This window comes from Aspergillus heteromorphus (genome assembly GCF_003184545.1).
Source record: "Aspergillus heteromorphus CBS 117.55 chromosome Unknown BO70scaffold_3, whole genome shotgun sequence".
In the NCBI taxonomy this organism is placed as follows: Eukaryota; Fungi; Ascomycota; class Eurotiomycetes; order Eurotiales; family Aspergillaceae; genus Aspergillus; species Aspergillus heteromorphus.
The window spans coordinates 22,106-47,629 of record NW_020290408.1 but is presented as its reverse complement, the minus strand read 5'-3'; the positions used below and the strand labels follow the sequence as shown (position 1 = coordinate 47,629).

The window sequence follows — 25,524 nt, the reverse complement described above, 5'->3', positions numbered from 1 at the left end:
AGTGGTTTTGTATATAGTTCATGATCCGTATGGCAAACCAAAAATATCATATCATGTCGTATCGTATCATACTTCTGTGCACTTCTGTACGTGATAGCCTATGCTATATGCTTGCTTATTTACACTTCCCGAGGAGCATCTGCTGTGGCGTGGCCCTCACATACGCATCTTATATACACTGTCCGGCCCGTTCTGCTTTGATACATACAAAGCGCTATGTACAGGCCGGAGCGATCACGGCCGCATCATGTCCGTGTGGGGTGGATGACATGCGCATATCTTCGGCTGTTCATCAGTCACCTCGACTCATCGCGAGTCTCATGAGTCTGTCTTAAGTATCCCTTGGGTCTTTGGAACTTCCGAGCTATCCAAGTCATCTCTTCGAGCCCTCCGTCGTCTGGGACTCGCGCCGCACCTCGCACGGCACCTGCTGTTGCGTCTGCGCCAGCAGGAACGGCTCCACCTGGCTCGAGTACGAGTACAGCTCCGGCACCCCCGCTTCCGGCACAAACCCCAGGTTCTGCATGAACTCTGGCTGGTTGTCGGTTCTGCTGATGTCAGTATTGATCCAGATAAAGGGGGGCTGGGGGCTCACTTTTCTGTCCCGTCCAGTGACGCCAATTCATCAAACAGTGCGTCCAGGTCCGGGGCGATGCGCGGCCGTCGCGGCGGCCCGTATCCGTCGATATCGAATGCCCCGAGGTTCAGGCTCGGGTCGCTGTAGGGTGGGGGGTAGGGAGTGGTGTTGTGAAAGGGAGAGGTCAGGTCCGGCAAGAGGGGAGTGCCGTTAATCGGTTTTGAGATGGAGCGGGAGTGGTGGGAGAGGGAGGAGTCTTTCATCTGCGATGGCGGCTGCGTTTCCTGGTTGATGTTCAGCGACGGGGCTGGCGTGGGTATCGACAGAGCCACATTGTCCTCGACATTCGGCGTCCGCATCCATGTGTTCGAGAAGAACGGGTCGGGCGTCGCCAGCCCGCGGCCGTCGTCCAGCAGGCTCACCCGCCGGGCGGGTTCCTGCATGGGATGCGAGAACGCGTTGAGGGCCCCGGAGTCCCGGTTGGACAGGCTTCGCGGTCGGTTCGGGAGGTTCGAGGCCGCCAATTCCGGAGTCTTCTGAATCGGTCTTGGTTTCACCGTCCACACTGTCGCAAGATGCGCCGCGAACGACTGGAGCTTGCTCTTCAGGCCGAAATCCAGCTCGAACGGGAGCGTCGTCTCCCCCGGGGAGATGCCCAGGCCCACTGTCAGCGCCATCCCAAACGTCGGACACGTCGCAGACAGACTGTAGTTTTCCATGTAAGTTTGCAGCAGTAGTAGCAGCCGTTTTGAGCTTTCGGTAGCTCGCTTCTTCAGCGGCGTCTCCGGGAGGTTCCGGTCGCTCCGCTGCAACGCAAACTGCAGGCTCAGGTTCGCCACGACGCTCTCGTACATCATCTCCAGCCCGAAGATATGCGGGGACGCGACCTTTGACGGTGTCTGCAGGTCGACGCGGTAGCTCTTTGGCAGGGCCGACACCCAGAGCTGCAGCTGGCGCTCCAGCGCGTCCAGCTGCGCGCCCGGGCTCGGGGCCTGCCGCAGACAGCACAGCTCGTTCAGGATGCACATCAGCGAGGTCAGCCGGTTGAACGTGCTCAGCGCGTGCAGCGGCCCGCGGTGGAAGGTCCGCGACGGCTCAACTGGGCGCAGGCCCGTCTGGTCCTCCCACGGGTGCCACTCCTCCAGCCCGTCCTCGTTGATCGGGCCGATCGGCACCAGGTCGCCCTTACGCAGCGATGGCACCTGGCCCGTCTGCATGGCCACCAGGGTCTCGAGGACGAAGCAGCCCAGGAAGACATGCTTGGACCGGGCCGCAGTCTTCCCCTCTGCATCCTTGGGGCCGGGCGATCGGCCCAACCCCAGGCTCTGGGCGATGCGGACAGCCTGGCCGACCAGAAGCCACGCCGCGGTCCAGTCCTGCTGGCCCAGTTTGACGAGCGAGAGAATCAGCAGCGCCTGCACGTGGCCGAGCTCGTAGGGCCCGTCTTCATCTGGAACGAGGCTCTTGGCGGTGGCATACAGCTGGGCCGGGTCGGGGCGCTCGGAAAAGTCGGTCAACTGCCGAGTGGCGGATATCGACGCCTCCTGGATGGAGGCCAGCGTCAATACCGCCCACAGTGCCGCGTGGTCGCCCGAGCCCGCACACGACGCGGAGATCCGCGCGTCGTCCTCGTGGTGGCGAAACGCCGTCCGCAGGATGTCGTGTTTTTCGAGGATGGGGAACCAGCACTGCGTGTACGAGAAGTAGATGTCCAGCAAGGGCCAGGCATTCGGCGGAAGCTGCGGCATCGGAATGTCCTGTGCGGGCGGTCGCGTGGGGATCCGACCGAGCGAGACTTCGATATCTTTCGGGAAGGCGGTTTGGGTGGCACAGTCACGGGTAATTCGCACCGCCGTGCTGCTGCTGCTGCTGTTGCTGTTTTTCATGGCAGATGGCGTTTTGACGGGCGACACCACCGCCAACGATCCCTCCCGCCCATCGCCCAGCACATCGGCCACATTCCACTCCAGGGCCTCCGCGGACAGCACGCTCCCCTCGCCATCCGGCGGGGAGTCACTCTCCCCCGGCAGTCGGGGTTCGTCGTCCGGCTGCTCCAGGAAGGTCAACAGCCGCTCGATCTCCCGCAGCACGATGCTGTTCTTCCACGAGGAGAGCAGGGTGTCGGAGCCCTCGGCCTCCTTGCCCATAGTGGCCAGGTGGCTGGGGATGTTGGCGGCCCGCAGCAGGGCGCGCACAACCTCCTCACTCCCCTGAATCTTGGTGAAAATCAGCCCCCATAGCAACTCGAGAGTGCGAATGTATCCGGTCGGGAGGCCGCGTTTCTTGGGATTGGCCTTGTAGGTGCAGGGGCGCGAGAGCGAAGCGCAGGTCGAGCAGACGGGCTGGACGCCATCGCACTTGTCCTTCTTGGAGCGGCAGCTGTCGCAGGCACGCGAGACCCGTTGGCGCTTGGGGTTGGAGGCGAAGTCGTCGGCGACCGGGCTCTTGCCCGAGTTCTCGTCGAGGTCGGTGAGGCGTCGTTTGGCCTTGGAGGAGGAGGAGCCGGCCCCGGAGGCTTGGCGCGTCTCGTTGTTCATGATCGTCTATCCAACGGGCCAGTAGATTGATCCGGACGCATGTTCATCTTCAAAAGGGACAGCCGAGAGATGAATGCTTTGCCGGCGGCGGTAGTCGCTGCTCATAAATTGGGTTGGCCTACGCCCCACTGCAGGCTAATAGGCGAGGTGGTTAGCGCGGATGCAGGCAGTGATAGCAGGTCCGATCCTGGCTGGAGGGCGATAGGCCAAACCAGGATGGTTGGTGAGGGAGGAAGGAAGATAGATTGAAAGGAGGGGGGGGTGAGACGGAGATGGAAGGACGGGATTTGGAGAGACTGGGAGAGAAAGTGGAAGAGCAACAAGGCGGAGAAAGGAAAATGGGCGGGCATGACGGCTGGAGGAAAGTTGGGGAAAAACCGGCCCTAACTGCTTACCCGCGGTTGGCTGCTGGCGAGGCCGCCAGTGGGTGCGGCGCCCATGGATGGGGATGGGGATGGATGGGGGGCTCAATCAGCTCCCAGCAATCCGCTCCAGCCGATTGGAAACGCTAGTCCGGTGGGCAGGATGGAGTATGGTGGCCGAGGTAGTGGACTACTTACGGGGTTGAGCTGTAATTTCCTGCCAGCAGGTTTTGGGTAAGACGTGGTCAGAGTCAGACGGGGTATAGTGTTGTGGCGTGTCGTGGCGTGCTGTGGTATGCTGTAATATGCTGTGGTATTCTGTGGTTTGGCCTGTGGTTGCTGTGGTTGCTGTGTGCTATTGTTGCTGTGTGCCGCCTGCTGCACCCCACGATGGTACAGGGACTGGCAGTGGCAGCACAGCACCAACAGCAAGAACAGTCCCCGCGGGGTAAACAGGGTTGCCCTCCAGCCAATTTCCCCTTCCACTAATCACAGCCGTCGCAATCGCGCTTTTCGGCGTCTCCCCGGCTGGTATTGTTACCAGCCCCGTACCAAGGTTACCAAGGATACCGTCACGGCCACGGCTGAGCCTTTGTCCGCAGGCACACAAGTCCCCGTCACGAACCAGCAGAACAACGAAAGGTCGGCAGTCGATTCTTCCCCGCGCTTCCACTCCGTCGAGTCCGAGATCCGCGAGATCCTCTTCCCTTCACTAACCAACTAACTACCGTTAAACGACGTGAACCGCTCCACTCCACCCACCTCCCTCCCTCAGCCTCCCTCGCTTCCCTGCTCCTCCAGTCTCCAGTACATGCCATCATCCCAGGTTCGTTCCTCTGATCCGACTCTGCTATCCCCACCCCCTCATCTTCTAATCTCACCTCTGACAGCCCTCCCCTCCCCTCCCCCTCACCCTCACCGGCTTATCGCCCCCCCCCCCCGTCAGCCCAATTAATCTTGCGATCCTTCCTGGAATCCGCCGGTCGTCCTGCAGGAACTAATCCTCGGAGTTCGCGTCCTCAGCCATGCGTGGGTCGCTTTATCCCCCCCTCCTCAGCATCCCCAGTCGTCACGTATAACAGCCCGACATGTCCATCCTCGTCAAGCCCCCCAAACGCAAGTTGAGCGACCTCGGCGGCCCTGTCGACCAGACCCGCCGCCTGTCGCACAGCCCCTACACCTCCCAATCCTCACACTCCCACACCCCCCAGGTCGGAGAGCCTGCCTACGCGGCCGATGCCCCACGGCCCCGGAATTTCTCGACCCAGAGTGAGCATGCGGAGGCTTCACATTGGTTTGCGCCTGCCTTGCGCGACCTGACCTCCAGTCGCCAGTCGCCCGCTGCCTTTGACAGTCCTTTCCAGGCGCAGAGGAAGTTCCCGCCCAACGCGTCGATCGTGTTGACCGGTATCCGGGGCACGGGGAAGTCCAGTCTGGCCGTCATCCTCGCTGCGACCTCGGGGCGGCGCCTCATCGATGCGGACCGCTACTTCCAGCAGGTGACGGGTCGCTCGCGGGCGTCCTACAAGAAGGAGTTCGAACTGCCCGAGTACCGGCAGCAGGAGGCACGGGTGATGGAGTCCATGCTAGCAGAGCACCAGGAAGGCTGCGTCATCGCGTGCGGGCCCGGCTCCATGGAGCGCAGCGGGCAGACGCTGCTTCGCGAGTACGCCAAAACCCATCCCGTCATCTACATCATTCGCGATCCGCAGAGCATCCAGTCCTACCTGAAGGCGTGGAACACCGACAAGGTCCGCCGGTTCCTCGAGCTGTCAGGTCCGATCTACCGGGCGTGTTCCAATCTCGAATTCTTCAACGTGTCGGAGAAGGGCATGGCGGACCACGCGGCCCCCAAGGACGGCCATGACTCGCTGGAGCTAGAGCTGGACCAGCGTTTCCAGGCGATCACGCCCTTCCTCACCCTCAAGCGACTGCAGCGGGATTTCCTATGTTTCGTCGCTTTCGCGACGGGCGACGCCACGGATCTCAGCAACCACAATTCGTCGTTCCCCCTATCCATGCAGCCCGTCGAGTCGCGCACCTTCACCTATGCGGTGACTGTGCCGATTTCCTCTATCCTCGAACGGGATCTGGATATTGAAGAGCTCGAATCGATGGCGGACGCCTTCGAACTAAAGCTGGACGTGGCAGAACCCCCGTCCTCCCACCTCGGCCTGGACTCGGGGTTTGCCGACCGCATCAGCCAGGCCGTGGCCAACACGCGACGAAACACCGTCGTTCCGCTAATATTCCACGTGGAGAGCAATCTCCTGGTGGAACATAATGTCCTACGGCGTTCCGATGCCGAATATCTAAAACTGGTGCAGCATGGTCTGCGGCTGGCCCCAGAGTTTGTCACGGTGGACATGTCCTACGATGACAACGTGTTGTCGCAGGTCATCGCTGCGAAGGGATCGAGCCAAGTGATCGGGCATTTCGCCGCTTCCCGGGCGCCGTCGCGGGGCTGGGACGACCCTTTGTATCCGGAGATCTACGAGCGAGCCAAGCGGCTGGGATGCGACATGCTTCGGCTCAGCCAGCCCGCGATGACGATTGACGACAACTTCGCAGTGCAGCGGTTCCGCGATCACATCAAGTCTCTCCCCGCATCGCTGCCGGTCATCGCGTACAACTCGGGTCCGCTGGGGCGCCTGTCGTGCTGCTTTAACCCCATCCTGACTCCTGTCGTCCACCCGTCGCTGATCTCCGAAATACAAACGAAGGGGCTGCCGTGTATCACCTTGCGCGAGGCTCAGCAGGCGCTCTACTCCTCGTTCACGCTGGATCCTCTTCAGTTCTTTGTCTTTGGAGCCAACGTCACCTACAGTTTATCACCAGCCATGCACAATGCAGCGTATAAGCGGTGCGGCATGCCTCACGAATACAAATACCACCAATCGCCGTCTCTGCGAGGCCTCAACGAGCTGGTGGAGAACCCTCACTTTGGCGGGACCAGTGTCAGCCTGCCGTATAAAACCGAATCTATCCCCCTGCTCCATTCCATGTCGCCCCACGCGCAGGCCATCGGCGCCGTGAACACTCTCATCCCCATCCGGCGCCTCGAAGACAAGGCGCTCGTATCGGAGAACTCTTCCCTGTACATGGAGAAAAGCCGGGCGGGGCCGATCAAGGCTCTATACGGAGACAATACCGACTGGATCGGAATTGGCAATTGCTTCCGGAGGGGCTTGTCGCCTGCGAATGCGATCCGCCCCTCGTCCACCGGTCTGGTCATCGGCGCGGGCGGCATGGCCCGCGCGGCGGTGTACGCGATGATCCATCTGGGGCTGCAGAACATCTTTGTCTTCAACCGCACGACGGCCAACGCGGACAAGCTGGCCTACCACTACAACCGACAGAACCTGCCGTCGCCGGGGCGGGACGCGTCGGCCGCGCGCCCGCAAGTCCATGTGGTGCAGTCGCTGCACGACAGCTGGCCCGCCAACTACAAGCAGCCGACGGTGGTCTGCTCGTGCATTCCGACGCACAGTATCGGGGGGCAACCGGCCCCCAACTTCGAGATGCCGGGGCAGTGGCTAGAAAGTCCGACTGGAGGAGTAGTCGTTGAGGTAAGTCAACAAGAAACTCCCGAGACATCCTTAAATAGGAGACTGACCACTGCAGCTGGCGTACAAAACGCTGAACACGCCGCTGATCCAGCAGATGCGCGCGCTGTCACACCGCGGCTGGGTGGCGATGGACGGGCTGGACGTGCTGCCAGAGCAGGGGTTCGCGCAGTTCGAGCTGTTCACGGGACACCGGGCGCCGCGCCGGCTGATGCGGACGGTGGTGTTGAAGGAGTTCGAGGGTGAGGGGCAGCATACGGAGCAGCTGCAAAGTCGGCTGGAGAATCTGGAAGGACGGCCTACTTGAGATGCCAGCTGCCTTGCTGTGAGAAGCCTATTGAGCACAATTTGCCGGCATATTCGATGCGTATGGTGTCTCTGATACGCTGCCTGCACACGCTCTCTCGGCCTGAAGGCCTCAGGCAATGCCATTGCCATTGCCATACAATGACGCCCAGGCGTACCACGCGTCCTGTACATACTGGGTGACATCCGTTGATGACGGGATCTTGGCAACTCAGCAACTGGGTGGCATACACCGCAGTCATGGCAACCTCATCAAGAACCAACCACCTTTCCCATACGCATACGCACCTCTAGGGAGAGTTGACTGCAAGCCCCGGGACTCAGAGCCACCTACAACCCGGCCGACCATCTATCTACTTGAATCAAGTCAATAGGGCCTGAATTAATACAATCAAGTGTCATCACAAGAGCATTTACCATTGACGTATCTAGTAATTCACACTGACTCCCTATACCCCACCGTGATTCTCTTGTCCATCAAGAAGACACCCATAATCAACATCCCAGCCCCCCCCATACCCCCTCAATCCCTCCAATATCATCTGCCTCTAGCATAGAGACTGTACATACGACCATAGGGTGTGGAGAACAGGGCTTCCCGTCCGCTCAGCCGTACTTAAGCCACACGCCGGGAGGTTAGTAGTTGGGTGGGTGACCACCAGCGAATCCCTCCTGTCTGTATGTTTTGTTTTTGGTCGATCATTTTAATTTTAAGATCGGTGGGTGAACTACTAATTGTTGGGTTGATATATACGGTGGAGGTGTGGGGGGATATCACTTTTTGGGGTGTCATCCAGGCTCGTGATCCAGCGACATCCCTGCACCCTGCATGTATGCTCCTTCCGTTTGCTGACACTTTCTTTCCCCTCCTGAATCCTGCAACAGCAACTTAATGTCGTCAAACGCACCAATGTTTTAATGGGAGCCGACATCAATCCTTCTTCAGGCTATATCGTTACATCGTTTATAATGCGGAGCAGCTTCATCTCATTATCCATATTCCGTACCTGATTGCTATGTTATAACTGCAGCATATTTAACACTTTCACCAAATGGCAAAATGATGGCCTGATGGCCTCGTATGGGAGGGTACAAGCTGAATTTTTTCGATAGGACATCTGGATTGTTACGCCATTCGCTGAAACTTCCTCATTCCCGGGGCGCAGTCTCATTTTCCCCCGATAGTAACTTGCTGGCGTACAGCTCAAAAGGTGGTATCATGTTGTGGGACACAGCTACAGGTATACTACAACATACTCTGGAAAGCCGTTTCGATGAGGAGGAAGTGATATTTTCGCCTGACGGCACTCTGCTAGCCTCGCTGTATTCTATCTGGGATCTAGCGACAGGTTCACGACGCTTTTCCTTTGGAATTGGTGGTGAAAATTGTTCTCGCCTGATGGTACGCTGGTTGTCAGTACCAAAGCAGGCAGATTTACCGAGGTGATCAGCACCAAATCCGGAATCGCACAATTTTCATTTGACGGGGATCATTCTCTTGGAAAAGTTGTGCTTTCTCCTGATGGTAGGCTGATAGTATTGAGTTCCTGGGCTGGCCCCACAGTGTCACTGTGGGATGTTAGATGGGGAGTCAAACTATATACTTTTGAGGGTCCTGGAAGGGTTAACTGTATAGCATCATTCTCACCTGACAGTAACCTGATCGCTTCCGGCTCACACGACTGCACTGTCAGAATCTGGGATATATCAAAGCGCGATTGGCAGCATATTTTCACGGGCCATTCAAAGTCCATATTTTCTCAGTGATTTTCTCGCCAGATGGGAGGCTAGTAGCATCTCAAACAACGGAATCGGTCAGGATATGGGATATAACAACAGGTACTGTTGTGAAAACCATACTCGAAGCCTGACCGGGAGATGTATCGATGAGCTTTTTCACCTGACAGCAGGCTATTTGCCTTGGCCCACAAGAATACACTGAGGGCGTGGGACATGGCTCTAGAAGCCCCCGAGGAGGCCCATTTGAGTTGCGTGCAGTCCGTGACAATCTCACCAGATGGCACACTTGCAGCGTCTGGATCAGAAAATAGCGCAGTAAAAATGTGGGATATTGAAAAGAGAACAGAACTATGCACATTCGCTCATGGCTCTCGCCCTGTCTACAGGGTCGCATTCTCTCCAAACAGCAGAATGCTTGGTTCCATCTCATTAGAAGGGACCGTCAAATTGTGGGATATCGCCAAGGAATCCATCATCCATATGCTTGGAACCCCTCATTACGATCGTCATGTGCGCTTCGATCCACAATATGCCGACTCTCCTTATTTCCACATCGCATTCTCCCCGGACGGCAAAATGCTTTCCTCGGTCAGTCCTTCCTACGGGCAGTTCAGACGCAGACCGATCAAACTCTGGGACACGACCCGTGGCGTGCTATTATGTGATCTCCAAGGCCACACCTCTGACATCGGGCCGTACGGCGAATCCGACATCATCCGCTCGGTGGCATTATCCAATTATTTGTTGGGATAATGTCATGTCGGGAACGTGTTGGGACCGTGTTGGCTTGGTTTACTATTTATCTTACTTGGTCTTGGTTGTTGGGACGGTACTGCGTAGGAATGCGATGAGATGTTGTGAGGTATATGTCCTTTTGTCTGGGTAGGGGGACTAGGGAGGGGTGTTGGAGATGGGGGGCTATAGTAGTAAGGGATTGGGAGTGGGATTGTAGGAATAGGACTGTTGGATTGATCTGGTCTGATCTGATCTGATCTGATCAGTAATAAAGGTATTCCGGAATATAACAGCTGCTTCTTAACACCATCCCCATCAGCCGGGAAAAAGAAGGGGGGGGGGGGAAGGGCACTCCACAAGTCAGTCATCGATACTTATCCATAACATACACAAGAACAGAGAGAAGAAGCAGAAGCAGAATATCTGCCGCATTGTGCATCGAACTAACTGACTGACTGACTGACTGACTGACTGACTGACTGCTACTGCCCCTGCTCACATATAATCCCCCTCACAAAAATCCCCAAAGATCCAATTCTCTTCTATGCGTGCTCTCTCCTCTGCCGTCTCAGCCGCATCAAGAGCATGAGTCTTCAATGCCATTGCCCGCGTCATGGCCCCCTCATACTGATCCACCGGCACCCAGCCCTCGTTCCCGACTCCGATCAGATCCTGACAGGTTTTGAGTTGTTCGTCTGCTTCGCTTTGTGCGCGTGCTAGTTTTAGATATTCATTACTCTCGATATCGGAGAAGACAAGTGGACGAGGTGGTGTATTGCCGCCATTGATGTCTGCCCACTTTCGTGACAAAGTAATCAGGGTTGACTTTAGCGTTGCATTGTCGCCCTCCCAAGGATCACTCGCGCAGTGGAAAAGCCGCCGTCTCAGCGTGCTGAAGTCATATGCCAACGCATTGTAATGGTCGGGGTTTGTCTCTGAGGTGAACTTCACGTAGAGGTAGTGGAGCTGACGCTTACGAAAGAGTTCAGCTTGTTGGTATTGCTCTTCTGCTTCTAGCTTATTGAAATTGCTGGGAAGGGTGGGTTCCTGAAGAGATTCGGAGACGTCGTCGCCGTAGTTTTGCAGACTGTTGGGGATAGCGCATTGCAGAAAAAGGGGGAGAGCCGTGCTGTGCTGCCAATCAATTAACCCAGTGATTTCCAATTGATCAGAAACGAATATATTGTTTGGTTGAAGATCGGGATGCCGTAGTACTGGACGATGAAGGGCGGGGTTGCCGCGAGGGATGAGAGTGGGCGCAATTTGAAGGTATTGCTTGAGAGTCGCAATGTGATCGAGATGAGATTGCGGCTGGTAGTTGTATGTCTCTCTGCGGAGACGCTGGAAGGGTTGAAGGGGTTGTCCAAATTTGGAAAGGTATGCGATTTCCTTTTTTGCACCGGCAGTTAAAACTGCCAGACAGTCTTGGTCTGTAACACATTAAATACCGACGCCTTTGTTTATTTTACTACTTGACTTGGGAGACGATACTTACATGGTCCACGCTCTACCGGTAAGTTAAGTCTTCTTCCGTACCATAGTCCAAGTGACGTGTCGGGGCCAATGCAGAAGCGGCCTTCGTTGGTCGACAACGAACTCGAATTCGGAATGATGACTCTGTTGCTCTCCGGCAGGTCAGAGCAATAATAGAGACTCCCACTTGCCGGAAACCGCAGTGCGAACAACCGGGACTCTAGCTGCACTAGCTGTGCAATCAGTTTGTACCTCTGTCTTTCAGACAGATCGAACCAAATGTCACCCAGGTTTTGTCCCTGAATGAGTTCCATGAAGATGTATTCCGTTCCCGCAGGATTATCAGCACTAGCCGAATAGCCGTAGACCTTTGGGACTGGTATGCCATGCGAACGGAGAAAGTCCATAGTCGCCACTTCACTCGCGATGACCAATGGCTTTGGCTGGGTCACTGGATATGGGATTCGGGCAACGAATCGAAAATTATCGCGCATGGTGACCAAGAAGCTTCGATTGAAGCCTCCCTCGGCGAGCTTCTCGAACCCCAACACATCTTCCTCCTTTTGGCAAATTGATGAAGCCGCCAGACGCTTGAGCTCTGGAACGTTGAAGATCCGTCTCCTCTCCCGGTGCCGTAGGGTGTCATTGTAGCTACACTCGTGGGGTTAGTCAAAGCAGGCCATCGCGAACGGTCCGCGCGGAGTAACATACAGCCATCGCCCGGATGTGTAGTCGAATAAGTCGGAACATGAGGGCATGGTATGGCCGGTGGAGAAGAGACGGACTCCGATCCGACCTATAGAAGATGCAAAAGAGAGTGGTGTGATAATGACAGCGGCTAGGCGTAAACGCTTGGCCATGCTTGAATCTGGAGAGGAAGTCGCATCGACGCTTAAGCGCGCAGGTGTTGTCCCCTGTTTATATGGGTTGGTTCAGCTTCCGCCTCTTATGTAATACTGCATGAGGCCGTTACCCGATGGGAGTGGGGGGTTGGGGGAGGGGGATCACGTAGTTGGTTGAGGAGAGGGACATTGTTATGGTTGTGGTGGTGGTGGTGGTAAGGGTGATGGTGGGCTGGGAGGCAGCATTTATAACTACCCCTCGTTGTATCAATACCCCGAGATTCCATCCTGGATTGGATCAGACAGGACAGTTGGATATGCTCCGATGTGCCTCAATCGAGAGCGGACTGCATGGCTTCCGGGGCTGGCATGCCCCGGATCTTGGATTTCATCACTGCCAGTGTCATTTCAGGCATTAAAAATATATCTTCTCTCCCTCATTAGAATTAGATCAAGTTATAATAATACACCCCACTCTCCTCCTCCTCCTCCTCCCCCACTCCCCCAACAACCATCTATCACCTTAACCCATAACCCATAACCGCCCACCTGACAGAACCATCTAATGCCCCTCCCAAACCGCAAAATTCCCACACGCCAACCGCGTATTATCCGGCGCATGGACGACGAACGAGCGATTACCCAGGAACGCGGGATCATCGGCGAGACTGGACACGAACCAGTCGGTGTAGACGGTGGAGAAGGCCTCGTCGTCGGGGGCGAACGCGGGGCCATGTTTGCCGGACAGATCGCCGACCTGGCAGGTCTGCGGCGCGTGGATGTCACAGGGCGTGGCGTCGCCCCGGGCGTACGGGTCGAGGTGCGAGCCGGTGCTGTAGCAGTTTCCGTCTTCGGGGACGGGGAGGTTGTGGATGTGGTATGCTATTTGTTTTGTATTGTGGATTATGGGGTGTTGGTGTTAGTGGTGGTGGTGTTTTGCCAAAGAGGGGGGGGGGGTAAATGTTGAGATTCAAGGCAAGGGGGGGGGGGGGGGGGTGAAGGAAGAAGAAGAAGAAGAAGAAGAAGAAGAAGAAGAAGAAGAAGAAGAAGAAGAAGAAGAAGAAGAAGAAGAAGAAGAAGAAGAAGAAGAAGAAGAAGAAGAAGAAGAAGAAGAAGAAGAAGAGGAAGACATACACAAAGCCTCCCCATCCGGAATCCCCCACAGCTCAACGAAAAAGTTCAGTCCCACCTGACTGGGACCGGGATAGGTGGTGATATGGCCGGTCACGGTGGTGTTGTCTTTTGGTTGAAGCACGGCGCGATACTGCAGGCCAGTGTTGTCGGTGGTGACGGGGGCGTTGGTTGCGGTTGCGGTCGCTGTTGCTGTTGCTGCTGCTGCTAAGCCCAGAGAGACGAGGAGGGTTTTGGAAAACATTGTAATGACACAGATCAGGGATCAGGGGGTGAGGGTATGGTGAGGTGTCAAAGGTGGTGGGTGTTTGTCGGTGTCAGTGTTTAGGGATAGATATAGATAATAAAGATATAATAGTAGATGTAGTATCTATCTATTTATGGAGTGTAGGGCTGGCTGGGTAAACAATAAAGTAAAGTAAAGTAAACAAAGAATCCGTCGCTACCCCTGGCTTGGAGGAAGATGGATGGTTGGGTGCATTGTTACGGAAGGGGTGAAACATCTGCAGAGTGCAGCATCCCTTGAGTCCTGTTCTGTTCTGTCCTGTGCGGGTTGGAATTGGATGATGTGAATAATGCAGTAATGTAGGGTGGAATGCAGTGTTCATTTAGCAGTCGGAATTTCCGGGGTTGAGGGTGTATATTTACTCAGGTGGCTTCAGGTTCAATCGTGCTGGGGTAGTTACTGTAGGATGGTTTGGCTGAATAGAGGGGGTGCATGTTCAGCTACTGTGTATCAAGCTTGAATGAGTAGAAGCATAATTCAGTCAAAATAAACATTCTCGTAAAGTCTCAATCATGAAAAGGTAAATTAAGTCATTCGTCACCTTCATATACAAACAAATATACATCCTAACGCCATCATACAATCATAGTCATAACTACTTCCTCCCATCGTCAGAAGGAATCCTCCCCCTCTCCCCGTCGTCAATAATCATCTCCACATCCTTGATCGGGTGCAGCAGCATCGGGGGCAAACACATCCGCCCCTCGCCGGCAAGCTCGGCCTGCTCCCCTCCATCGTTATCGACCTTGTAGCCCAGCCACCGCTTCCACAGGTTGGGCGCAAACCCGGCCGAGTAGAACCATGTCGAGCCGCGGAAGTTGTGCTCGCGATCCCCGAACACGGACGTGCGCGCGCCGCCAGACGCCCCGTTCCGCCCGGCGTTGAACACCGTCTCGAGGTACTGCGTCGGCCACCGCCGGTCGACGTACACCGAATGGGGCACCGACACGGCCTTGAACCCATGCTGCAGCGCCGTCGACGCCGCCCACATCTCCGAGAACATCGTGTGCCGCCGGAGACTTGTCTCCTGGTGCATCGTGCGCAGCAGCTTGTGCGACATCCGCGATGCGGTGATGATGGCCGTCCGGCGCGGGGGCAGGCCATTCGCTCGCTCGTATCCGGTGACGTCGTCGCGCAGAGGCCAGGTCGTGCCTTCGGGGTCGAACAGCGGGTTGAACACGATCAGGTCGGCTTCCTCGCCCACGCCCCATTCGTACCGGTCCTTGTCCACCGTCGTCGGCGGGATGCCTTCGCCTTCCACCTCCAGGACGTCTGGCTCATTAGGCCGCTCTGGACCCCAGACCGGCTTGTCGCCTTGCTGGACGTTCTTCTCGCCGGGGGACCGGTCCTGCCCGGGCCTGGGCGCGCTCCACATGTTGTTCGGGCTGTTGGTGCCGATGTCCGTCTGCACGCGCACCATCTGGCGGAAATCCTCCCACGTCCCGTGCACGGACGGGATGTAGAAACGGGCATTCCGTTCCCAGAGACCCTTGCGCGGTTGCTCCCGCGCCCAGTTGATCACCTTGTCGAAGAGGTCGTACCAGTGGCCCGTGTACCGCGCATCCATCTCCCAGTTCCAGTAGTAGTCGTATTCCGGGTGTTGGTGTGCAAAGTACTGCATCGGCATGTAGGTGCTGCGGTAGACTCCGTGCACGGAGAGCCCGCGCGCCCAGGTCTCCTCCAGGCCGGGGTACACCAGGTTCATCTGCCGCTCAGACCACAGCGTGGCCATGCCGCGGAACTCTGCGGGCAAAGCCTCGGTGAGGACGCGCTCGTATGTTTCGTCGTCCGCCCAGATCTGGAGGTTCTCGTCCCGGACCTGGACCAGGAAGTGGATGATGTATTCCCCGCCCGTGAGCAAAGAGAGCTCCGTGATCAGGGAGCGCAGGTATAGAATGTCGTCAGGGCTGTAGTTGAGATCATGCCACGTACGAATGACAAACGCTGTCCGGGGCAAGTGCTCTTTCTCTTCATTTTGGTCTGGCTTGCCTTCGGCGTTCGTGTCCTCCATCTTCGGAGCGCCAACCGGCATGGAGAGGAAGCGGTTCAGCCGCGGTGCGGGCAGTTCCTTGAAGCGATGGCTGTTTGTAGCTACGCAGCGATTCTGCGCAGCAGCCCAGTCGACCCGGCGGAAGTCGACCGGGGGAAAGTCGTCCCAGACGCGCTCCGCACCCTCGCGGTCGCCTTCCAGACCCGCCCCTATACCGCCCTTTCGCACACTGTAGCCAAGACCGTACGGCCCGAGACGCCCAAACCGGTCAAAGCAGACGTCGTTTTGAATCCCAAGCATCTCGCTGGATCCCAGGGCTGCGTCAGGGAAGCCACGCGGGACACCAGGGTAGTGGTGAACCAAGGGGATCCGCATGGTCTCGTCTTCATCCAGGAAACAGTCGTGCTTCGCGCCATACTTCGCGACGTATTCCGGGGAAGCGTAGTCTGGGTATGGGTTGAACACCGCGCTTGAGAACGGCAGATCCCGGGCTTGGACGCCGGTCCCATTCGTGTCCTCGATGCCCAGAATCTCCAGGCTGTCATTGGGGTACTCCGGCACTAGTTCGCTGCGCGAGACCAAAGATCGAATCCCACCGTGGTACCGTTTCAGGAAGGGGAAGCTCTCCCATGCGGCGGGCTTGGCGGGGGGTTTGGGCAACGGAGCATTGACGTTGGTCACGCTCGAGAGGAAGGTAAAGCGGAAGAGCGAGCAGATGAAGAGTATCAGAAACGACAGCAGCGCCAGGCAGAGCCATTTCATTATCCGGTGGGGAACGCGATAGCCGAAGCTGCGGGGAGGCGCTCTGCGGCGGGGGCGCGGGGGCGTCTTCAGCATCGGACGATAGGAGGAGGCGGAGGACGAGCTGACGGAGTCATCGTCACTGTCGGAGGCGAAGGAACTGCTGCTGTACCGGCGGTAGAGGCGCCTGGGCCGTGAGGGTTGCTTCTCGATGTCGATGATGTCGGGGCCGTCGATCGCGTAGGGGGATGATGCACCGGAGGCTGAAAGCCTCTTGGGATGGGCGGGCATGGCTTAGATCAACATAGAAGATTGTAGATTTCCGGTATGCGAGACTATCAATGGAACGGATCAGGTCCGGAGAATGCTATCGGTTGGCTGGACCGCATCTATGTTAGCACGACACTCAATGTCGCAAATGTATGGCGCATACCGAATCGATCGATCGCAATCCTGGCCCGACAGGGCGTGCGACTGTTGCGCCGTCTGTATACCTGTGAGCGATGTGAGGATGACCAGCAAATGCTCACCGGCAAGAGAAGCCAGAAGTAACAAGGTAATGTCAGTGGATCCAGGAAGAGAGACAGATGGGAGGTCGATTCGACATCAACAAAACAAGTACTACAGTCGCATGCATGGCCGTGTTGGTCGATCGGCCGTTGCCCAAGAGACGGGCCGGTTCTAACAGACTAACAGGCTAACAGGCTGACAGGCCGACTCTTGGCAGGACTGCCCTAGGATGACTCTAGGCCCTAACTGACAGCAGATTGACGGCAGCATATCAATAAGCAGGGTCCTGTTACTTACTGCAGAGAATGATCTTGAAATAATCTTGAAGTGAGAGATCAACTCTGGTCGGCATTCTGGATCTGGTCAGTCATGTCCCAATGTGGATTAGCGTGTTCAGGGCACTAGTCCCTTTTGGACCAAACCACCATTCCGATCCGGGAAATGTGTAGCCTGAGGTATTGCTGCGACGGGCCCTGCCAAAGAAGGCACGAAGGCAGAAAGTCGCACAAAAGTCACCTCTCTTGCCAGACTGGAGAATGACCCTCTATCTATCTCCATACAACAACAACAACAACAACAACAACAACAACAACAACTCTCTACTCACCTCCCACCAGGATGGACATTCCCGACTGGACACTTGGGCCTGGGATATCTGAGCTCAGGACCACCCCCTCGCATCTATCCCCTACAGACCGCGATCCATCTGATCATACAATCCCAATGCAGCCAGTCACGTCTGCAAGACGACTGTCCCCAGCTGGACCCTTCGCAATCCTATCCAGCCCTCGTGACGACAACTCGTCAAGGCCGCGTCCACCCGGGCCCACAATTACCCCGGCTTCTCTCCACATCCACATCTAGACCGACACCCCCCCAGTCCAGGGCCGCCATCCACGACAGTCCAGCGTTACCCAACAGCACAGCTATCCAGTTGCGTTGCGCACGGGAATGGACAGATATACAAGGGGGTAGAGATAGAGACACGGTTAGAAACGGCCCTCCGCTGACTGGATCGGCATACCGCGCTGACTGCCCGGTTTATCCTCCGAGCCAAGTAGAGTTGCCTTAGTTCCCGAGCGGCCCTCCTACATCACTGTGACGATGCCAGACGCCATCCATATCCACCAGGGCTACACGGTGACTGACCTGGCTCGCGATGACAGCCTGACAGCTTTGGACGGCTATCGACACGCCGCAAACAGCACCGTAGTAATGGATACTACAGCCGGAGCGCTGGTAACTGGTAATTGCGGTGTGATATTCCCGGGGATGATTGGCCCACCTGGCCCATGCAGGCTGCATTCAAGCAGGTTGGTCCTCCGTCTCAAGGTACCTGGCACCGCAGCTCATTCATTGTTCTTCCGGCTGGGCACCATGCCATGTCCGCAGGGCGAGGCGAGCTGGAGCTGGAGGATGGCGATGACTAACCGTATAAAGTCAGGTATGCTAGCTACGCAATCCCTTTCTGAGACAGAAGAGAAGAGAAGACAGAGAAAGAGACAGAGACAGACAAACAAGTCAATTGAATCAGACTCTCCACCACCTACCTCCTCTCTATCTCTATATCTACCTCCGCCCCCAAACTACTACTATACACCGGACCCATCCTATCCCGAACACCTCCCTCCACAATGGTACGCCCCGCCTCCTCCCTCCTCCCTCCTCTACCACCCACCCACCAGCTAGCTTACCACCTTTTGTCAACACACCAGCAACCCCCCGACCCCCAAACCATCCCTCTCCCCATCGCCATCCCGCTCACCAACCCCCCCATCCTCCTGCTCCTAACCCTCCCCACCCTCCTCCTCACCCACCTAATCCTCAAAGACTACCACGCCTTCCTGGCCCTCGGCCCCGGCGGCACCCCGAGCACACCCCTAGGCTACCTGCGAATCTGCATGCTCCGACTCTTCACAATCCGCGACCCGTTCCACCCACCCTCCATCCCCTCCACCCTTCTCCCACAATCCGGCCTCCTATCAGCCCACACCCTTTCCCCTCGCCCAGGACCGCGCCCCACCGTCATAGGAATCGCTCCCCAGCGACAAATGTCCCAGAAAAGCGGTCTCAAGATGTACGAGCTCCTCAGCCGAGAGATCCAGGACCTGGTAGCCCGCCACCCCGGGGAACTGTACGAGGGAACCTCGTGTTTCGAGAAACATAGCACCGGCATATTCTGCACGGGGTCTTCCTCACCATCATCATCAGCATCAACAACATCAACAACATCATCATCATCATCAGCATCATCATCATCACCACCATCATCATCAACAACCCACCCAACAACCCAAGCAAAACCCATCCCCATCTCCATGAACAACAACAACCACACCAACACCGACATATCCCCCACAATCCTCTCGCAACACCAACACCGCCGAACCTGCAACGGCGAAGTCTGCCACGCGCACCCAAGCGACGGCAGCCTGCATCTAACGCTGCACCCGGCGGACGTGAAGCTGGTGATTGAGCGGGGGTGGGCGCAGCGGCACCCGCTGACGCGGGAGAGCTGGTGGTGGTGCTACATGCGGACGGTGCCGACGGGGTTCGTCATGGTGTATGCGCCGCGCAACGAGGCGGAGTTGGCTTGTGTGTTGGAGATTATCCGCGCCGCGGCGTGGTGGGTTAGTGGGGAGGAGTTGGAGAGGGGGGGAGGATGGGGATGGTGGGAAGAGGAAAGGGGGTGGGGATGAAAGGGAGGGGGAGGAAGGTAATTGTGTAGGGGTGGGGTGGGAAGGGGATTGGGATGGGGATGGTATTGATTGTGGTGGTGGTGGTGGTGGTGATGGAGACGGCATGGCATTGGTGATGGTGGTGATATTTGAAAAATTGCAAGATGCATCCGGGCGGGTAGGAACACTGGTGTCATGTTGCGCTGGGTAGTATGTCCTGAGGGTGAATGACCTTAGGCTGCCCTTAGGCCGAGGGCAGTGTTGAGCCAGCTGTTGGTCCTAAAGACGCATAGAGAGATATATATAATATCCCTTGGATAACCGTCCGTTGGACAACACAACCGCTGAAGACTGAAGAGTGAAGACTGAAAAAGAAGACGGACTGTTATAGTATAATGTTATCACTCACAATCGGCCACTACACAATCTACATTCTCATGACACATCAGAATCAATATCAATCAAAATACATCCGGCGTTTTTTTTCTGGCGTAACCCGTCTCTCCATGCATCGCATCGCATCGCATCGTCACGTCGCGTCCGTCTTGTCTGCAGAGAAGCAAAGTCGAGAGAGTAGGAAAAGGAAACAGCGTTTAAGAAGAAAAGGCACAAAGGAGCAGAGAGCAGAGCAGTCGTTTCAAATCGGCGCCAGGATGGTTTGTTAAAAAAAAAGAAAAAAAAAAGGTAAAAGCTAATAGCATAGAGGAATGAAGAGCCGTTAGAGAACATACAAGAACCACCAAAGTAGCGCATCCCTTTCCCTACACGGGGTGAACTTTGCCGGCCCCGGTTCCCCTTCCAGCTTCCGCAACACTCCCAGTCAAACTTCCAGGTATTCTTCTTCCACTCATTATATCCGTTTAGTCGCGGTTCGTTTTCCGGAGCGTCTCGGCGAGCCACTCCAGACCCTCGTACAGACCATCTCCGGTCGTGGCGCAGGTGGATTGGATGTACTGCGGCGGGGGTTAGTGGACTGTTGTAGTTGACACCTGAGGCATCAGGTGGGGGTGGGAGAAGGGGCTTACCCAGGGGCGGCGGGTGAGGCTCTGCAGACCAAGCTGCTGGGTGATCTCGGCCGGGCTCATGGCATTCTGCGATTACAATCAATATCATCCTCTTGGGGGCGAAATATATGCAGTTGATCATACCGGCAAATCTTGCTTGTTGGCGAAGACCAGGAGGAGAGCATCACGGAGTTCGTCTTCGTTCAGCATGCGCTGCAGCTCCTCGCGGGCCTCGACGATACGGTCACGATCGTTGCTGTCGACGACGAAAATGATACCCTGGGTGTTCTGGAAGTAGTGTCTCCAGAGAGGACGGATCTTGTCCTGACCACCGACGTCCCACACGGTGAACTGGATGTTCTTGTATTCGACGGTCTCGACGTTGAAACCTGTGCGGACCCGACAACCAACCTGTCAGCTGCATTGTTCCATGCGCGGTCGAACATTTGAGCGAGCCCGCCCCCGACGACCGTGGGCCGCGAGGAGGGATGATGATGGTGATGATTATGAGGACTGACCAATCGTGGGAATGGTGGTGACGATTTCACCGAGCTTCAGCTTGTACAGGATGGTGGTTTTACCGGCGGCGTCAAGACCAACCATCAGAATTCGCATCTCCTTCTTGCCCCATAGGCGATCGAACAACTTGGAGAAGGTGAGACCCATGATGGCGGTGGCGAGTGTTCAGGTCTGCGAGGATGGGAGGTTAGAGGCAATCCAGAGGATCAGGAGGCAAGAGAGCACGGTCGGGAGGTCCAGCAAGACAACACGACCAAGTGACGTTTGGCTGAGGGGGGTAATATATGAGGCGAGGAGGGCAGTGGGCAGTGTGGTATGACGGATGGAATGGAGTGGTGGACGAGGGGTGTTGAAGGTAATCGATCAGGTTAAGGTAGTCACGCCGGGGAAACACGGCGGGCAGGACAAATCAGGGGGAGGGGAGCGGTGGCCAGAGAATGGCCAGGAGAGCAGAGGGAGGGAGGGATCGGGTGACAGGCCAACAGGGCGACACGGGGAGGATGGGGAGAACAGTAGAGTAGACAGACAGGCGGACTTACCACGATGGATGAAGCTGGGGAGGGGGGGGGGGGTGAGGGAGAGAGGGAGTAGGAGAGGAGAGTGGGTGTAGTCGATTCGGTCGAGCGTGGATGGATACAACTGGACTGACTGACGAGACAGGCAGGCAGGCAGGCAGAACAGAACAGAACAGACAACAGGTCGCCTGTAAGACTAAGCGTACACAGTACGGATGTGGGATTTTTGGGTGCCAAAATGCCAGGTCGAGAAATTCAGCCGCCGGCGTAGCTTCCGTCACTAACGATCCCGGCCGCAAAACTTACCACCTGCGTAATGCTGGTACGGAGTAATAAATCGTGGCACTGGGCGATCTAGAACAAAGGGGAAATTCACAGAAGCAAATGAAACCGATCTCAAGAAGTGGGCTGTCTATCTTCCTAGTAGATACTTACACAGTATCTATCTACCGAATCCTACAATGATCGATCAGGCAGGTCTTCTCCTGTCTCGCAGTGAAGCCAACGAATGTCTCTGTCCGCCCGCGTCCAGCTGCCCACCCGAAAGGACACCGTGTTTCCCGTCAATGGACCAACGGCGACCGTTGATACAATCTTACGCCTCCAGATCGGCTTACCAACGCAACGAGGCTCGTACCGTTTCTACGCCGCGGATGATGCAAAGCCCTCCGTCGTTGGCGCGTTGCCTATCCTTATATCGCCCACAACTGACCTGACTGATGGATGGATAGCTAATAATATTAATAACCATGAGTTAAATAACATTAATTCCACGGAGGATCCTCCTGCTCGCCAATGTCAGCAGCCAGTCCCTCTGCCCCTCTGAGCCCTGACAATGGTCCAGACACCCGCATCATTTCCCCCCTCAACCCGACCCCTGATAGGTTCCCGACTGCGCAATTTGGATTCCCCGTTCCAGTGGATCACCGTCGGGGGCACTATGGGGGTCATCTCGAACGTCGTGCTCGTGCCTGTCTGAGATTGCGAAGAGCGTAGTCAGAACCATCCCGCTGCACTGCATACAGTCTATCCCATGCTCAATCCAATAACACGCAGTGCTATGAGTGACATCCGAACAAGCAATTAGGGTAGATAGGCCGTTGCGTTAAAACACAGGGTCGTCGAAGCCTCGGAACCCACAGGGACCACTTTGCTCGAACAACGCGTCATGCTGCTTTTCATTATTCATCCGGCTGGTTCCCGATAAGAGATTACCGGCAGGGCTACTCCGTACATACTGCGAAGGCGCTTCCAAGCCAATGCCATTATGTACAACTTTAGAACGTCCGCGCCTGGGCCTCGTTCTTGGTTAGGTCACAATCCCGCTGCCAGACTGCATCCATAAGCCATGTGGCACAATCTCGGATCAGAGATGGACCCTGGTTTGCATGGGGCAAATGCATCCGACAGGTAATATCAGCCTGAGCCACCTCACAGTCCACTGCAAGATCAAGCAGGCTAGCTGGTCATGTGACTCATTCGCGATCTATCATTCTTGGGGTTGTTTGGGAAATCCTGCATTGTGACTGATTTGCACAATAAGTTTCATGTCATATCTCATCATGGATGGTCATCAAGTTCGACGATTCGCGCTGCCTGGGCCTTCATTTTTATGGGACGAGACTCTGTCCCTTGACATCCGGAAGAAGCTCCGGGACAGCGATTGGTAAATGGTCTTCCCTTCCACGGTATCGCTGGCGTACCCGAAGACAAAGAGCGAGATCGCAGACAGGAACATGATCACCCCGAAGCTGATCCAGTATTGATTGATCGTATACTCTCCCTTGACGTTCTGGAGCTCGGTGGAGAAATACCCGGTCATCAGACTGACTGGCAGGAAAAGAATCGTCACTTTGGCTAAGAGGATGGTGATTCGGGTCAACTTCTCCACGGCCTGGGAGTCCTTGAGCGCAATCAAGTTGAAGTTCTATCACGGTTAGCAATGTCGCGCATCCTCGGATCGTGAGCTTACCAGAAATGTGAGGTTCTCCTTTTCTGTCAGACAAGCGTCGATCTCGGACAGACAGTATAGCTTGATTCGGTCCAGCAACCTTTCGAATCGAGCCACGGCAGCAGAACTCAGTTGCACCCCGACGGTGGCATCGGGGACGACCGGGAGATAGAAACTACTCTGTGTGGTGGAATATCGGCCATCTGCCACGTCGTGGTCCCCAAAGCTTTGCCCAATTGCTAGCGGAGGGCGGCTGGAGCGGGCCTCGTCGCGAAGGAAACGCTGTCTTTGCAGTATGCGCGTCATGATAAGCTCGTAGCTTTGGTAGACGCGCCTCAGGACAGCCAACCGTCGCCCCAGCCAGTGTAATTCATTGACGAGGTCGACGACGGGTCTCGATAACATATTTTGTCTCTGTCTAGGTGTCAGGTGGCTCCGCAGAATGCAGACGAGACGAAAACACTCACCAGCTGATCAAGTGATACTCCATACTTGTGTTCGCGCTTCGCAACAAGCGCGTACGACGAAACCCAGTCGTCAAATATGTAGTAGAACAGTAGACTTGGACCATCGTCCTGCTTGATGCTGACCTGCTCAGGACCACCCTCATAAAACGGTCGTACCCGGATCGTGACCAACGAGTCGCTTTCAGACGAAGCGAAGTGCTGCTTGGAAACTCCTGCGAAGATGAGTTGCATGTTTCTGCGAACAACACCGAGAACGCCCTTCAGCTCTTTCTCCGACGGCCCAGAAAGACCCGGGAATGGGTTCTCTTGCATACAGATGACGGTCCCTTGGTACGTCAGTATGGATTGCCCATTGAGCAACTAGCGACATACCATCATCACACAGAATCAACCAGGCCCATAGCCGTCTTCCCTCTGGCAATTCCTTTCCATTGGACATATCGAGATGCGGTATAACATATAGAGAGTTGTATCCGACGCAGGTATCTACCTCAAGGTTAGAATATGTATCGCGATCGACGTCGCAGACAGACATACATCTTGGGCCATAATCCACGGAGCAAAAGTGCCAGATCTGGTCAATCACATTGGCGAATGTGAGGCCTCTGAACGATGCAGCTGCGCGGATCTCCTCCGGCTCCAGATCATGCAGGGGGTTATCTTCAATGTCATCCGGGCGAGAGCGACGCAAGCGGTCCATCGGCCGGAAGTTGTTTTTGAGAGGCTCGGGGGGCACGGGGGCCTTCGACGGACGTTCCACGGGGTCTGTACACATCATTCCCTGTAAGCGCTCGGATACACCATAATGGCTGGCGAGGGCCTGAAAGGTCAGTACCAGCATTGATCGCTATTTAAACCGACAAGACTAACCTTGACGAGTTCCTTCTGTTGTTCCGGGGCCCAAATATTACTACAGACCATGTGAGCAGACGGTCACAGTAGACTCAGGACGACACTTACATCCACCGAGTACCAAAGCATTTTGGCTTCTAGAGCCTTGTCAGTCTCATGGCAGCAGACAACCTCCAACGGATACGTACTGGCTTGCGCAGGAGCAGCGCGAAATCCTCGTGGTTCAGATTCACCGCAGACCAAGCGTCGTCATTGCCGAAATCGAGCACGAAGTTGCGGGTCTGGGGGTCCTTCAACAGCGCCAGGTAGGACTTGAGATTGGCTGCATTGTCGATGTCGGCGAATTTGTCCTGCAGATGCGGCCTGGTCTTGAAGCTGGCGTAGTACTCCTGGGGGGTTTGGAAACTGTGCGATCGTACGAGCTCAGACATCGCTCTCTAGACTGGGAGCAGCGCGTCTAGTACTCAATGCGTAGATGTTGGAGATAGTGAAGTAAAACCGACAGTAGAATGGCAGGGGCACAGTCGATGCAGAAAGAAAGGCTGAAAGAGCGGGAAGTAACACGGCGCAGCGCTTCTAAATAGAGGACGCATCGCACAAGGAGTCACTCTGTTCCTGGTCAGCCTCGAACCAGCCAGGCAACTGACTGGCATCATTCGCGCCGGGGCCTGAGGCGTTGTCGGTTGGCGCTGGGCGGATAATTGCTTTCCTGGGCCTGCAGCTGACTTGCGCGCGACACGAG

At 56.1% G+C, this 25,524-nt stretch overlaps 9 protein-coding genes across 9 annotated transcripts; 3 read left to right on the top strand and 6 right to left on the bottom strand.

The window, feature by feature from the left end:
• Positions 1 to 79: 79 nt before the first annotated feature.
• BO70DRAFT_308071 (putative C6 transcription factor QutA) lies at positions 80 to 3,340 on the bottom strand. The gene is made up of 2 exons (XM_025540089.1): positions 596 to 3,340; positions 80 to 548 (listed from the first exon to the last, which is right to left on the bottom strand). Exons 1-2 carry the CDS (start codon positions 3,112 to 3,114, stop codon positions 374 to 376), a joined length of 2,694 nt encoding a protein of 897 aa, XP_025402564.1. The 5' UTR covers positions 3,115 to 3,340; the 3' UTR covers positions 80 to 373.
• Positions 3,341 to 4,503: 1,163 nt separating this feature from the next.
• Positions 4,504 to 7,744, top strand: BO70DRAFT_384798 (putative quinate pathway repressor protein QutR). Its single transcript, XM_025545681.1, has 2 exons — positions 4,504 to 7,045; positions 7,101 to 7,744. The coding sequence occupies exons 1-2, from the start codon at positions 4,565 to 4,567 to the stop codon at positions 7,347 to 7,349; spliced, it is 2,730 nt and encodes a 909-aa protein (XP_025402563.1). The 5' UTR covers positions 4,504 to 4,564; the 3' UTR covers positions 7,350 to 7,744.
• Positions 7,745 to 9,048: 1,304 nt separating this feature from the next.
• Positions 9,049 to 9,948, top strand: BO70DRAFT_127312 (WD40 repeat domain-containing protein). The gene has a single exon (XM_025537996.1). It carries the CDS (start codon positions 9,302 to 9,304, stop codon positions 9,839 to 9,841), a length of 540 nt encoding a protein of 179 aa, XP_025402562.1. The 5' UTR covers positions 9,049 to 9,301; the 3' UTR covers positions 9,842 to 9,948.
• A 370-nt stretch (positions 9,949 to 10,318) lies between these two features.
• Positions 10,319 to 12,054, bottom strand: BO70DRAFT_368426 (uncharacterized protein; the record flags this gene model as incomplete). Its single annotated transcript, XM_025544625.1, has 3 exons — positions 10,319 to 11,253; positions 11,319 to 11,947; positions 12,008 to 12,054. 3 exons carry the CDS (start codon positions 12,052 to 12,054, stop codon positions 10,319 to 10,321), a joined length of 1,611 nt encoding a protein of 536 aa, XP_025402561.1.
• Positions 12,055 to 12,681: 627 nt separating this feature from the next.
• On the bottom strand, positions 12,682 to 13,513 carry BO70DRAFT_426183 (putative cytosolic Cu/Zn superoxide dismutase; the record flags this gene model as incomplete). The annotated part of the gene is made up of 2 exons (XM_025547757.1): positions 12,682 to 13,020; positions 13,273 to 13,513. 2 exons carry the CDS (start codon positions 13,511 to 13,513, stop codon positions 12,701 to 12,703), a joined length of 561 nt encoding a protein of 186 aa, XP_025402560.1. The 3' UTR covers positions 12,682 to 12,700.
• Positions 13,514 to 14,150: 637 nt separating this feature from the next.
• BO70DRAFT_368425 (DUF3405 domain-containing protein) lies at positions 14,151 to 16,577 on the bottom strand (the record flags this gene model as incomplete). The annotated part of the gene is made up of 2 exons (XM_025544624.1): positions 14,151 to 16,428; positions 16,459 to 16,577. The coding sequence occupies 2 exons, from the start codon at positions 16,575 to 16,577 to the stop codon at positions 14,151 to 14,153; spliced, it is 2,397 nt and encodes a 798-aa protein (XP_025402559.1).
• Positions 16,578 to 18,430: 1,853 nt separating this feature from the next.
• On the top strand, positions 18,431 to 19,767 carry BO70DRAFT_392941 (uncharacterized protein; the record flags this gene model as incomplete). Its single annotated transcript, XM_025546317.1, has 2 exons — positions 18,431 to 19,426; positions 19,723 to 19,767. 2 exons carry the CDS (start codon positions 18,431 to 18,433, stop codon positions 19,765 to 19,767), a joined length of 1,041 nt encoding a protein of 346 aa, XP_025402558.1.
• A 567-nt stretch (positions 19,768 to 20,334) lies between these two features.
• Positions 20,335 to 21,144, bottom strand: arfA (putative ADP-ribosylation factor; the record flags this gene model as incomplete). Its single annotated transcript, XM_025539149.1, has 4 exons — positions 20,335 to 20,427; positions 20,500 to 20,565; positions 20,623 to 20,867; positions 20,997 to 21,144. The coding sequence occupies 4 exons, from the start codon at positions 21,142 to 21,144 to the stop codon at positions 20,335 to 20,337; spliced, it is 552 nt and encodes a 183-aa protein (XP_025402557.1).
• Positions 21,145 to 23,085: 1,941 nt separating this feature from the next.
• Positions 23,086 to 25,450, bottom strand: BO70DRAFT_384793 (uncharacterized protein; the record flags this gene model as incomplete). Its single annotated transcript, XM_025545680.1, has 8 exons — positions 24,971 to 25,450; positions 24,891 to 24,919; positions 24,801 to 24,840; positions 24,468 to 24,750; positions 24,303 to 24,416; positions 23,931 to 24,256; positions 23,485 to 23,877; positions 23,086 to 23,439 (listed from the first exon to the last, which is right to left on the bottom strand). The coding sequence occupies exons 1-8, from the start codon at positions 25,211 to 25,213 to the stop codon at positions 23,086 to 23,088; spliced, it is 1,782 nt and encodes a 593-aa protein (XP_025402556.1). The 5' UTR covers positions 25,214 to 25,450.
• Between the last annotated feature and the right edge of the window lie 74 nt (positions 25,451 to 25,524).

Excerpts from the sequence above, each read along its gene's own strand:
- BO70DRAFT_308071 (XM_025540089.1), bottom strand. The coding sequence starts at position 3,114 with ATGAACAACGAGACGCGCCAAGCCTCCGGGGCCGGCTCCTCCTCCTCC. Across the intron at positions 549-595 it reads TCACTGGACGGGACAGAAAA|AACCGACAACCAGCCAGAGT; the intron begins GTGAGCCCCCAG and ends TGACATCAGCAG.
- BO70DRAFT_384798 (XM_025545681.1), top strand. The coding sequence starts at position 4,565 with ATGTCCATCCTCGTCAAGCCCCCCAAACGCAAGTTGAGCGACCTCGGC. Across the intron at positions 7,046-7,100 it reads CTGGAGGAGTAGTCGTTGAG|CTGGCGTACAAAACGCTGAA; the intron begins GTAAGTCAACAA and ends TGACCACTGCAG.
- BO70DRAFT_127312 (XM_025537996.1), top strand. The coding sequence starts at position 9,302 with ATGGCTCTAGAAGCCCCCGAGGAGGCCCATTTGAGTTGCGTGCAGTCC.